General features: G+C 40.0%; 1 protein-coding gene across 7 annotated transcripts in view; it reads left to right on the top strand.

Moving 5' to 3' along the window:
• Nucleotides 1–12,041, top strand: part of qkib (QKI, KH domain containing, RNA binding b) — a 65,103-nt gene extending 53,062 nt beyond the window's left edge. The window contains exons 5-9 of one of the 7 annotated variants that reach the window (XR_001964821.2): nt 1,923–2,010; nt 3,121–3,414; nt 5,453–5,530; nt 10,078–10,809; nt 11,592–12,041. Coding sequence is in view for 5 of the 7 variants with exons in the window: in XM_018724899.2 (XP_018580415.1) it covers nt 1,923–2,010; nt 3,121–3,414; nt 4,103–4,206 (486 nt within the window). In the remaining 2 variants the exon portion in view is untranslated. Of the gene's footprint in view, nt 1–1,922; nt 2,011–3,120; nt 3,415–4,102; nt 9,520–10,077 lie in introns of those variants that run through there. The other 6 variants (XR_001964822.2, XM_018724900.2, XM_018724903.2 and 3 more) reach the window with 6 other exon arrangements.
• Nucleotides 12,042–13,346: the final 1,305 nt, after the last annotated feature.

A 13,346-nucleotide genomic window follows, 5' to 3' on the forward strand; every position in this document is an offset into this window, starting at 1 on the left:
TTTTGACTACATTGCTGGCATCAGTATGGCCAGACTGGTGTTACTATGTTCACAGAGCCAAGGCGAGAGCATGTGTGGTGATGAACTTTAAATGACCGCGGTTGACGTGGGTAGATGCAAGCAAGTAAAGCAAGATGAGGAGTGAGGTGAAAGGGGTTTACTGGTTGTAGTACTTGATTGTAACTGACCTTGTCCATATGTTGCTGCAAACCTCCCAGCCATCACTGCACACCCACAAGCACATAGGTGCTCACAGACACGCGTTTTACCGCGTTCCCAGTCTACTTTGGTAGACGTGCTACTGCAGCGAGTCTATACTCTGAATTGCGGTACAACCAGAGTGAGTGCCTAGGAAAGAGAGAAGCAGACGGCCTGTGTTATGGCCTTTGGCTACATGGTGTTGAGGGGGAAATCAGCATGGCGAGTGAAGGGGGGACACAGAGGGACAGAGATGACACTGTGAAGGCAACATTTGGGAGAGAAGAGAGAAAAAAAGAGGACACAGTTAGGGAGGGACAGAAAAAGAGAGGCAACAGATGGAGATGCAGGGATAGGGAACCATGGGGTGAGAGAGAGCAGTCAGCGTGTAGAGAGCGACTGACTCCTTACCGTGCTCTTGAACAGGGCCTTGCCAGAGTAAACCAAGGTTCGCATAGTTGTACACCCAAAGTGACCCCTCACACTACAGCAGGTCACATGTACAGAGAAGAGCGATGGGCAGTTGTGACTGCGTGTTCGATAAGTATTTATACATTTGTGTCGCCCAGAGTCACGAGGCAAAGTGTCGTGTTGGGGACCCGTGGCAGCTGAGCCTGCCAGCAGTATGGCGTTATAGCACAGCGACACATACTGGCAGAGGTGTGGAATTACAGCCCACTCATATGTAACCCTCCAAACCCACAAGTGACACATTTCATTCCAAGTGACTGCAGAGAAAACAGTGCAGCTGCTCTTCACTACTTGTGTGCAGGTCAGATGATCTTGGCATCATCATGTGACTGTATCCATTACCGCCTACCCAGAGAGTGAAACACACCAATCCAAGGATAAATCACCGTGTATTGATTCTGTGCAGTTAGGAGTGACGTATTTGAGCAGGGACGTACCATTTTTGTAGCTGCTTCAGTTGTGATGCAAGTTATGCGTGTTTGCAATTTTTTGCTGCTTTTCAGCTCATCTTTACTGCATTTCCACATTTCCGTATCCTTTTTATTTCTAAAATCTAATTTAAAAAACATAGAATACCAAAGACACAAAACACAAGGTCAGAGCATCTCCTGTTTAAGTTTTTTCAAAATATGTGCATAAATGTTTTTTATATGCATTAGATTTCCAAAATCAATTTGTTCCTGTAGATACAGATATGAAAAGTAAAACAGAACTATTATCATAATGGCAATATAACAAATGGTACTTATATTACACTGTAAGATTGAAGATCCTGAGCAGACTCACGACTGAAACCAAAGTCGGAACTGAAATACAGATGTGATAATGAATCGAGGAGTCAACTGTAGACTGGAGTCTAACGGAGAAATGTGCCTGTTCAATTTCAAACTGAATGATGTCACTTCCAACCCCATTACTGCTGTTGAAAGCCTATATAAATGAGACAAAATTTGAGAAGAAGTCAATGCGTAAAAGTGAGGACACCTACAAGCAATGATATTTTGTTGCACAGCAAATGATCATATTTCTTGTTCAGGGTCCTTGTCCCTATTTAATTCCTGTACACCTGTTGTGAACAGAGGAGATACAGCAGTTCTCAGTTTGCTTTGCTATTGAAACAGCCTTGACTGCATTTTGAGCCATTTGTACAGCGCAACACCTGTGCCTTGGCTCCACAGCAGGTGACTGGCAATATTGTGTGTGTGAGTGCACGCATGTGTGTGTGATGCCATTTTGTCAACTCTTTTCTCCAGGCAGAGGGAGAGGACAGCCTGAAGAAGATGCAGCTAATGGAACTCGCCATCCTCAATGGGACCTACAGAGATGCCAACATCAAGTCCCGTAAGGGTTCCCTCATGGTCTTCTGTACACTACCATATGTGTATATTTTTATGTATGTATTTATGTAATGAAATAAGCATTATGTATGTAAGTATGAAATATCCTCTCCAACTGTTAAACAAATTGCTTCTAACTTAGATATTTAATTCCAATTATTTTTAAATGTTCTGGATGTGCTGATGGCTTTTTTCTTGATTTCAGTCGTGTTTTCAAAATGAGTGTTGATACGGGCAGTATCTTAAAACATCATATATTATATATCCTCTATATATATTTGTGTGTGTGTATATATATAAATGCAGTCTGCTGACTCCACAGTATAAATGCTGGCTTTTAACAGTTAATTTAACAGCCAACTTAATTGGTCTGGGTTTTTAACTGTTGTAATTTTTTGCTCTTAACTTCAGATTAGAAAACATGTTTAACCAGTTACAGGATCGGATGATTTGTCAAAAGTGATTTGAGAGGTTTCCTGGGAAACCTTATAATCAAATGTTGGCATAGCTAGGCACGTGGCAGTCTCCAAACAGCTACAGATTTGGTATTTCTTACATTCCCCAAATATTTTCTATATGTCAGGCCCTTCATCTTGAACACATAATTTTAATTTTTGAGGAAATATTCAAAATGAAGAGCTACAGTGATGAAGTAATTAAGTCATTACTTTGTGGTTGAGTCATTAGCTAAGTGTGTCATTAGGAGCTCAAAGCACTTGGCTGTAAATGCACTCATTTGACATTGTGACCCCCTTGGAAACTCAGAAAGGCACCAGATAGGCTCTTTCTTGTGCGCCTGTATAAGACAGGCTCAGGAAGGGCACCTTGCTGTGACTGCGAGGAGAAGAGTTATGCACTGATGGCATGTGCAAAGTGACTCTCGCCTCTTCTCACTGTGGACTGATGTGCTCTATTTGGGCTCTACAACCTATGCATGATACTAACTGTTTTTCTGTTTTGTCCCCCAATCCATGCCCCATCCCACTCCACATTCCACCTACTGCCTTCTTTCTCCTGCTGTCCTCTCCTTACCTTCTCTTGTCCCTTTGCACCCCCTTCCCTGTCTGCCGGTTCTCAATGGCCCTCGCCCTCTGGGTGTTTGGGTTCACCGCAGCTGCCCTTGCCTTTTCTCTTGCAGCGACTGCCCAGGCACCTCGCATCATCGCAGGCCCTGCCCCAGTCCTGCCCCCCACCGCTCTTCGCACCCCCACCCCTGCTGGCCCCACCATAATGCCTCTGATCAGACAGATCCAAACCGTCATGCCTAATGGAACACCTCACCCAACCGCCACCTTGGTGCCCCCTGGGCCTGAGTCAGGTTTAATCTACGCACCCTACGAGTACCCCTACACATTGGCCCCCGCCACCTCCATCCTGGAGTATCCCATCGACTCCAGCGGGGTGTTAGGTAAGCATGCGACCTTCCCACCCATCAATCCTATTGAGTGTCCCATTCTCCGCCATCCACCCCAGCTCTGAGGCTCCCCCACTATCCTGTCCGCCATTCCTCTTAGCTCCATCTTAAAGGATCATTTCCCTCAAAAGAGCACTGTCCACCAAAGAGGCTAGCAAGTGGCCAGTGAGTAAAGGACACAACTTGTTTTTCTTTTAATCATCGTTGCTATCTTGAAGCACATTGCTCATAAAAAGCCTTTTAAGAAACCTCTGCATAGGAAACTATTAAGTGCTCTCATGATTCTGTATAAATTGAAGGGGTTGACACCTAAGGTTCACTTGTCCTATAGTCCGTAAACATTTATGTTAACAATACTTGCACTGTATTTGCAATATCAGAACCATTTTGAAAAAAGGGTCTGGTGTTAATGCAGCAGTCAGAAAAAGTAATGCATTCATCAGATGTGTAAAGTACACCATGTACTATAAAAACCAGGAGCAGAGAAAAGATTTCATCCTTTGATTCAGCCATAGAATTGCACAGATTTGAAAAAACTGTGTGTGTATTTATGCAGGTGGCGGAGGGTCAGTTGGGGGGCCTTTGGGGCAGTTTGTTGAGTGAGGATGTGCTGTGACAGGAAACTGTGACCACGGAGATGAGTGAGCCTCTCACCCTTCTCTCTCTTGTGTGACCTGTACAGCATCTTCAAAGGCGGAAGAGCTGCCCGTGTACTTGGGCCTGCATACCTGTCACTTTCCCATCACAGTGCAACGGGGAGAGCCCTCGTCAAGGGCTCCCTTTTAAAGAACCAGAGAAAAGCAGACACACCCCCGACACCGCCCTAATCAACCCCTCCCCTAAGACCCACCCGTCACTCTCTGTGTAGCACAGGCTGAAGACTGGCCCATTGAACCCTGAAACTCAGCTAAACTGAGGCCATTTCCCCCGTAGTGTCTGCAGCATTTTTATAAACTGAATTGTGTATTTTTTTTCCACTATTTGTGTGTGATGTAAAGAAAAAAAGCACTGAGCCTCATGCTCTAATTCTCTCCTGGGGTGTCTCCTCAGGCCGGGGCATCAGTGGGGATAACATGAGGACGGTGAGGGGTCAGTGGGGGTCCCATGAGGACAATGAGAGGGGCTGGGGTCAGGTCAGCTATGAAGGAGGTGTGTGTTGCTTCTCTGAGGACCGACACTCCAGGCACTAATTTCCCGTTCCCTTCCTTTATTCTTTAGGTATGGCTTTCCCCACGAAAGGCTAAAAGCATTCAAGAATGGTCTTACTGAACCCTCATCCGATCTGAGTGTTAACACTTGCTCTGGTTTCACAGTTGCCTTGAATAAAATAATGAATTCTGCCTAGCAGTCAGTCAGACAGCTCTGCCCCCTTGACGTTTACAGATGGCCACACCTTTCCTGAGGTGTCATGCCCTTATTTACTTTACTGATGTTGTGTACATCATACAGACGTGTGCTCAAGTGCATGTATTTTCATGGGCTGTTTTGCTGACTGCTATGTCTTGGGAAAAAAAAAAAAACTCTAAGATATTGTCTCGCTTTACTAATCACTTAATTCAATGCCATTTGTTTCTACTTACGGGTTGTCAAACCTGAGATTTGCTACTGCATATGTGCCTAAAAAAGCTCTCATCTCTGAGCTTGCTCAGAAGAATCATCAGTATTAAATGTTAACTGGAAAGATGCTCCTTACACTGTGCTCTGAAAAGGTGGCTAGTAAAGCAAAATGCGCTTGTGTCTGATATCAGTAATACTGTACCAAGGAATCATGCCACAAAGGAACCACCTGGTTAAGGCAACTTAATAGAGGTGAATGCTACTATGTTGGAAATACTTCATCAGTGTACTCTTTGACAAGTACTATTGTGCCTTAACTTGTAATTTTTTTTATTATTTGCATAATTTGTTAGATGTTTTTCATCATTTTTGATAAAAAAAGAAAAACCTGCTGTTGTTGATAAAAACTGACTGTTAATAGGCTTTATGTAGGATGAATAATCTAACTTTGTTTTTGGTGATGTTGCAATTTAAGCAGGTGCGGTGACTACTAAGGTTCGAAGGCACGAAATGCGGGTCCATCCCTACCAAAGGGTGGTGACCGCTGACAGAGGTTAGTTTAGCTCCAGTGTTCATGTTTATCACAAGTGCAACCCACTGTTGTTGGTTAAGGTCTGTCTCGCAAAACCGTGTGTTTGAACTTTAACCCAAAAACTAGACCACGTTATCTGTGTAACACAAACATTTTGGAGGCCCACCCCTGTCCTCACTAGGACTGATGGTTCCTTACTCTCCCTGGATCCAAGGGACCACACTGGGATTAGTTTCTCCACAGACAGGGGAAAATACAGTGGCGGAGCTCCCCAAACAGTGACCACAACGTAGAAGATTAAGATTCATTTACATACACACCACCCTTCTTTTTTGCAATGGAATGGACTATTCCTCTCAGCTCCATTATTTTGATGACCATGTGACTGACATGCTGTTAATGACAGATAATGGACTTAGAATTATTTTGAAGCCCCTCCCTTCCTATTTTCGTTAAAGAAAACAGTCATCTTCTGAAGGCACTTAAGTGTTCAGTTACCTGTTATGTGGCTTTCAAATAGGCAAATTTGTAAATTTCTATTTATTTGTTTAGGGAGAAAGTCATTGATGTTACAATCTACAAATAGGACACATCTGAAGTACACATCATAACGTATTTAAAATTACGGAGTACCATTGACATTTTGCCATTTATGAGACGACATCTGGTATTCGGAAGTAAACTGGGCTGTTTTCTTAAATAGCATCTAAGTCTGGCCATCTATAGTCATCAGCAAGTCTTTCTGACGTTTTGTTGCCTGAAGCAGTTGGTATTCAGTGCCTTCACCATAGCTGTTCAAAGTAACCTCTTGCACTCCACCCTAAATGATACTTGATGCAGTATTTTTTGCAGATAAGAGGCATACAAGGACATACACAATCCATACATGCAAAACTAAATCTGTGAGCAACACGACTGTTCACTATAGCATTAATGTTCGAGAAACCAGTCCACGCAATCGTTTTATTTTTACTCTGTAAACCGACACCAGTCCACTTTAAGATCAGTACATGAAATATACACCCACATAATTACCCCTTTAACCTCTTTGATAGAGACCACCCAAGCACGAGTTACACACTTACCGCCTGAAAAACAGATGAATGTGCATATATTATGCTTTTACTGTTTCACATAGGCACAGACACGTGTAATTGTCACTCTCGTGTTAAACTGAGAAACATACAGCTCACAACATCCTTATCGTGACCAGCAGAGATCCATAGGCCTCGAAGTATAGTTTGCATCATTGCAGTTTCCATGAGTAGAAAATATTGCTTAGTCAATTTTTCCCTACAGATAGGACTCAGTATAATCTGTGTTTCTTTAAAATTCCTCCCCAAAGAGGCAGAGAAAACTGAAGATTTGCTCCTTTGTTCCACTATGCCTCACATATTCCCACACACACACATGCTCACACACATTCAGAGGAATAAGATCCAAAACGTTCTTGGGCAGATTCCCAATTTTGCAACTGCCAAAATGCAACAGCCTTCAGACAAACATATTTTCCCTCTTTCATTTATATTAACTGTATACATTAACAATGAAACATCCACAAAATACACACAATGAAATGCAATGCCACAAAATGAGCTGGACATGGCATTGCAGTTTTTTCTGCAGTCATTTGTGCAATAAATGCCATCATGAACTCAGTGACAGCAATAAAATCTTCAACGTTCTTGTTTTGGAGAATTTCTGTGCCTTTTTTAACCCTTAGACCCAGCTGTTATGCACATCCTTAACATACAACGCTGCCAGCTTTTGTTTCTGTAAAGTAAAGCAATTTTTTGGTCAACAGAAATCACATTATTCTTTTGTCAGTTCCAGATTTTCTATACAAAATGTAGATCTCAAATCAAGAAATGCACCATTAGCTGATTTATAGATATACATTAAATGAAGTGTTTGGAGTGATTTATCTGTGGTAGTATTAACATAATTAATAACACAAGCTGATTGAAGCTGTCAGTAATGGGCTGAAACTTATAAAAGGAGCCCATGTAATTTAGGTTAAATCATTTACTCTGAAATATCCTGCGCTTATGCTTTTTGTTTTCTGTTTGTGTACTTGGACATTTTTTTTAGTTGCACATAATCCTGACCAGTTGGTACTCTTTCTTTTAAAAAGAAACACAATTAAATTTAGTTGTTTATCAGTTTTTATTTATTCTTTTTTGCACTTTACAGTTTCATTGAACAATCCTTGAAGTTCTCGATACGTCTTCTTGGGGGGGGGGGGGTTTGTCAAAAATACTTTGATTCGGATGAATATCGGTTTCTTAGCTAAATCTGGCACTTTCAACTTTTTCTGATTATTAGCCTGAGTTATTCCTGTCAAATATATTAAGTAACGATGCTTCTTTTATATTATTTAAAATAAGCCCTCAGATTATGCATACCAACAACAAAAAAATTTTTTTACTTGCACGCATACAGACTGGGCCTAATGGTATGAAGGAACTGGCGTTTACAATTTACAGTAAGCATTGTAACAGTAACTCTGAGGAATATTGCCTTCTTGTTTCTTACTCATGTACATGTCCTACAGTTGCAACAAAGCCAATCAGAGCAAAATGCATAAAACTTTTTATTAATGAAGGTTTCAAAATTAGTACCTACAGAATTTTACGCCAAGTAAAATTTGCTTTGTGTTACTAAGAGGTAAGATTTTAATACATATTGAATGAAAACTAAGGTTTGGTCTGGTAACAGACAGATAAAACTCACAAAAATTAATGGAAATGCAACATGAAATTGCACAACTGTTGAACCTGTGTGTGACATGCTGTCTCTGGGGAGGGGGCAGATGTATGATGGCATCTGAGAGGTGGGCCACTTTACCAGCTCAGTCACTGGACTATAAAAATGAGTTTATCCCACAATCTGACAGAGTTACAAAATAGAAACATCTGTGTTTATGTATATATTTTTCAGTGTCTCTGCTCAGAGGAGTAGTTTTTATACTGCACACAGTTATTGCCGGTAGAAGCTGCTGCCCTATAGTGTGTATTATTTGGAAACAAAAATACACTGTGTAGTGCAGGTTGTCAAAAAATTGACAGTGAAACAGTATTGTCTGTGAGGTTGAGATGAGGGTCGAAGGGTGGACATTAAAATCCACCCCTCTGCATTTTTACAGACTTTTGATCTGGTAAAGAAGGCCTGCATCTAAGTTTGTGCCTGTTTGGGTTTCTCTTCATTTGAATTGAAAGAAATGGCACAAATCGGATTTTTTTTTGCACTGAATAAATAAAAAAAAACATCTCCATCTCCTCTTGCCTCAGTCAAACAAGAGATATGTAAAATCAAAACTATGACAAACCTCATAAATTAGAAACATAAATGTGTATTAGAAGCTGCAAGTATATTTAAGAGTCTTAAGATGACCACTGTGGAGTGGAGTGGATTAGGGTCCATTTTGTGGAAGAGAAGTGACCAGGGGATGAATGCATTACAGTACATATTCCACTTGAGAACTTGTTTTTTTTATGGTTTACTGTAAGCTTCTTTTTGTTTTTGTCGTTGCAAAGAAAATAGTATTTACCAGTGGCTTCTTTTAAAAAAAATATATAAATATATATATAAAAATATAAAGCAGGAATGTATATGAAATGTCAGATTTTATTGTATTTACAAAGAATAGCAATGATATTCTAGAGGGCTATTTGTAGGAAAGGAAATATGCGTTATAGCAACATTATAGCACCATTTAGAAACTTCCTGTATTTTTGAATATACTTTAGGGCTTTATATAAATGACAGGACTTTTCAGTGTTTATATGCAAGTGCATTTTATATTATGTGTCCTGTAAATTGTCAATAGTTCCCAAAGCTGAGGGTTTTGGCTAAAGTAATAGCTTTGGCGTTCCCATGGCTTCACCTTCAATGCCTATACTGCTATAGACAAACCATGTAGTGTTGCTTTGTATCATGAGAGCAAGAATTGTTGTAAATAGATCAAAAGTTCCTGGAAAGGCAATAAAATTTTATTGAGTAAAAAACAACAAACACTTGTTCGGCCCATAAGTTATTTTTTCCTTATAAATGGTCTTTCTTGAATTTTTTCCATGTTCTCAGAATCGTGTCTTTAATAACAATGCATTCACATTCATCATTACTTGTGGCTTTAACGCTTGCAGTATTAAAGAGGCATAATGCTTAATAGCAGTCAGAGAATAGTAACTACACTGACTGTTGTCAAAATTATGTTCCTTTTTTCCATCTGAACATATTTCTTTCGTTCACTTGACTGCTACTAACCATTAGCAATGTTATAGTTTTTTGTTTACTTTCTTCATCGGTTTTAATTTCTCCTTTTAACTCTATACCTGTGGGGTGGGCTCTCCGTCATGTGTGAAATCATGAATCCCTCATGATTTTATTGCATTGAGTAGATGGTGCCCAGTGGTCTACCGGTATTCCTAGCCTTAAATAGTTGTCATGTGGTCATCTAGCTGTCACTAGCTGAAACTAATCTCCTCTCTATCTTTTTTCTTTTGTTTCCTTTTTCTCTCCTTATTTTTATTTTATTTTATTTTATTTTTTGTTTCCTAACCACCCAGCCGCCACCGGCAACTAACCTATGACCTTCTGACCTCTGAACTCTTCACCCAGTGATGACCTGAACATTGCCTGCCTGCAGATCAGTTCTCTGGTAAAAGGCCTCAGCTTGTCTGTCTCAATGGCAACAAGCCAGGCCACAGCTTGTCAACCTAAAAAATCGACACAGTGATGACCCGGCAGCAACCCTGCTGTTTACTCTGGGCCATCGGGCTCATAGACCTGCACTGAAAAGTTGTAAAGCAATAAGGTCTAATTCCACCCCCTGGTATACCACACCACACCACCACCATACTGCACCACCCCCACTGGCACCCGCAACCCTGTGGTGAGGAAGATGAAGATCGGGAGAGAGCAGATAGCAGCGTTCTTTGCTAAAGGCTTCAGGAGACCTCTCCACCTGCCAGAAGTCCACTCACGGTAATGGAATTGGCTCTGAATGTACGGTGTGGTGATGAGGCCACGTGCATGAACCTTTGGGTCAGCTTGTCCATCCATGAGACACATCAGCATTGTTTCTGTCCTCTTGCTTGTTTCTGTGAAGAACGTAGCTCCAGAACGTAACGGCGGTTGGGATAGACCCTCAGGGGACAGGGACAAGACCAGGGTTGCAATCTCATGTCAGACTGAGGTGAAGCGGCCTGAAAAAGGGATGGAGTAAGGGTTGGGGTTCGAGAGCGGCAGGGATGGGGAAGAGCCAAAGGAGCTTTCAGTGAAACTCGGTGACAGCAAAGGTACATGCATCATGAGTCCCATTACTTGGCAACTATTTTAAAAACACACTTCCTTGTAAAAACATTTCTTTAAGGATGTAAAAGCCATGCTTGCCTATCAGCTGTACACATGTAATGAACTGAAGATAAATTGTAGATAAATGTATGAAGTTGAGGAAAAAACACTAATGTAATAGCTAGATACTTTTATGATTCATGGGTGCTGGTGAAGAGAAAATATATATTTTTCAAAAAAATGTGCTCTTTTATACTTTAAAGTATTGTAAAGACAAAAATGAACAAAGAAAACCCTTTATTTCATGAGGACAACTGTTTATTTTATGTGGATGGAAAAATATTAAAGACCAAAACAGCCTTTTTCTTTCTTTTAGTTAAGCATTTATGGTGAAAAACAAAATTGAAAGTGCCTTATTTTACTCATGGTCATTGAAAGTCTCATCAGTCAGTTTTTAACTGCTTACCAGGTCAATCAACTAAGGCTCTCATCCTCTGTGAACAAAGAATGAATTATTGAAGCTGGGTTCTGTCACCCTGTTTGGGGCAAACATTCATTTTACCGTGTCTCTGGTCTTACGCACCATGGCCTGAAGACACAGGTTGGTGGCACACAGCCTAAGTTTCGAAATCCGAGAGGCCACCAAGAGTATGTAGTCGTACTTATTCTTCGTAGCCCAACTTATTCTTCAAAGAGGAGAGCGCAACCATTATGATGGTTCACTTTTCCATTCAGAAATGGCCACTTAAATATATCCTCATTCTTCTGGGCAAATCTTTGTTTGTAGAAGCTTGGAAAACATACATATCTTGATGGGGAAGTGTCCACATTAGCATATGAACATCATGTGAAGAGCAGGTCTGGACATCCTGGAACACAGAACTGAAGTACTGTAGTACAACATGACAACGCCAATGGAGAACACCTGACTTTGGCTGGTATTGTGTGCAGAACCTCCAAAGTTACACACAGGTAAATATTTTACCTGCATGCATCGAAAACACACCACTGAGTATTGTGCTGTGCTACTGTCTACTCCCCTCCTTTATTTACTATGCAATAGGTTGGCTTTAATGTCGTTTGTGGTGAGTTTATGTGTCACAAACTCGTCTTCCTGACTGATGCTTGATTTTGCTTTTTTCTTTTCCGTTTTGATTATGCAGTGTGACGACAACAATAACAATAATCCCTCCATTTCCTAATATGCTTATCCCGTTGAGGGTTGCAGTGTTAATAAGAAGCGTAATAATTGTACTAGAACATCTATTATTATCATTCTCATTCAGTTTATTATTACGAGATGTTTTTACGAAATCAGAAGGAGGAAGAACTTCGGAAAGGCGTTTTCTTTGCTGTTCTCTGGTTGATTTTGTGGAGAGGGGAGTCTGGATAATTGCGTCATTTGAGTTTTACTGGGAATGGGGAGATGGACCTCGAAAAATGATCTGTTTTGCGAAACTCTTGACTGTAAAGGCCCCATGGTATTGTAAAGTAAAGTAGAATAGGACCATTGTGAGTGAGCCCATCAAGCTCAAAATGTTTGCCTTTATGAACTCACTCCAGGTTAACATTTTATTAATATGCTTTTATTAGTTTTGGTTGGATTGCTTAATTTCAGTTTTCAGACTTTCTTAAATTCCCCTTCTCTGTGTGCAAAGCAAGTTTTTTAATGTGGGACACCATACGATTCACACGTCCTTATTCAGTTATGGCTCTTGTCCCATTCTTTGTACGTATGTTTACGTACCCAATTTATTGCCTACAAAAAAAATTACCTGTACGTATATACAGCCATTGTTACAAGTTTATAATGTATTTTTGTATCTTATTTTATATGTATGTAATAAAAACTGTTGAATGACTTATTTAAAAATATGAATTTGAACAAGAAAGACAAACAAAAATATGACAGCTCATTCTTTTCATCTTTTTCTATAAAATTTTTGCTTTGCAGTCCTACATTACCAAAATTGACTATATTGAGCCTTATTGTCATGAACATTTCACTGACTACATATATGTATTTTTTTAATTCAGTTTAACTTGTTTTTTTTTGTTGCTTGCATTTTAAGTATTTCTGTTGTAATTTGTCCTTTATAACCAACAGTGTTATTTTAATAAATGTTATAATTCAAAAGATCTAATATGGAAGAAAGTCTGTTTTATTAACTGTAGAGCATTTTGAATGCCTGCTTTTTTGTTCCATTAAAAATTAAATATGCCTTTCAATGAAAGAATCCTAACTAGCTAAATCTGTAAAGAACAGCCCATAATAATATTTAATTGTGGAGAATGCCATAATGTTAAACAGACATTGAAAGAAAAAGCCCAGCTTGTGGTGCTTTCTCACTGTAGCTTTACAACTAAATACCTGCACACTAATTAAAAACAAGGATTAACTCTAAAATTCCCCAATGAGGGGGAATACATATTTGATATATCTCAATTTTGAATTTTGAAGTAGTTATGTTATACACTATGATTCAATGACATGCCTGCAGTTGATTCTAGCAGTTGTTGTAAGAAAGAAATTTCTATGAGA

The sequence above is a fragment of the Scleropages formosus genome, chromosome 8 (genome assembly GCF_900964775.1).
Source record: "Scleropages formosus chromosome 8, fSclFor1.1, whole genome shotgun sequence".
NCBI classification, from domain to species: Eukaryota; Metazoa; Chordata; class Actinopteri; order Osteoglossiformes; family Osteoglossidae; genus Scleropages; species Scleropages formosus.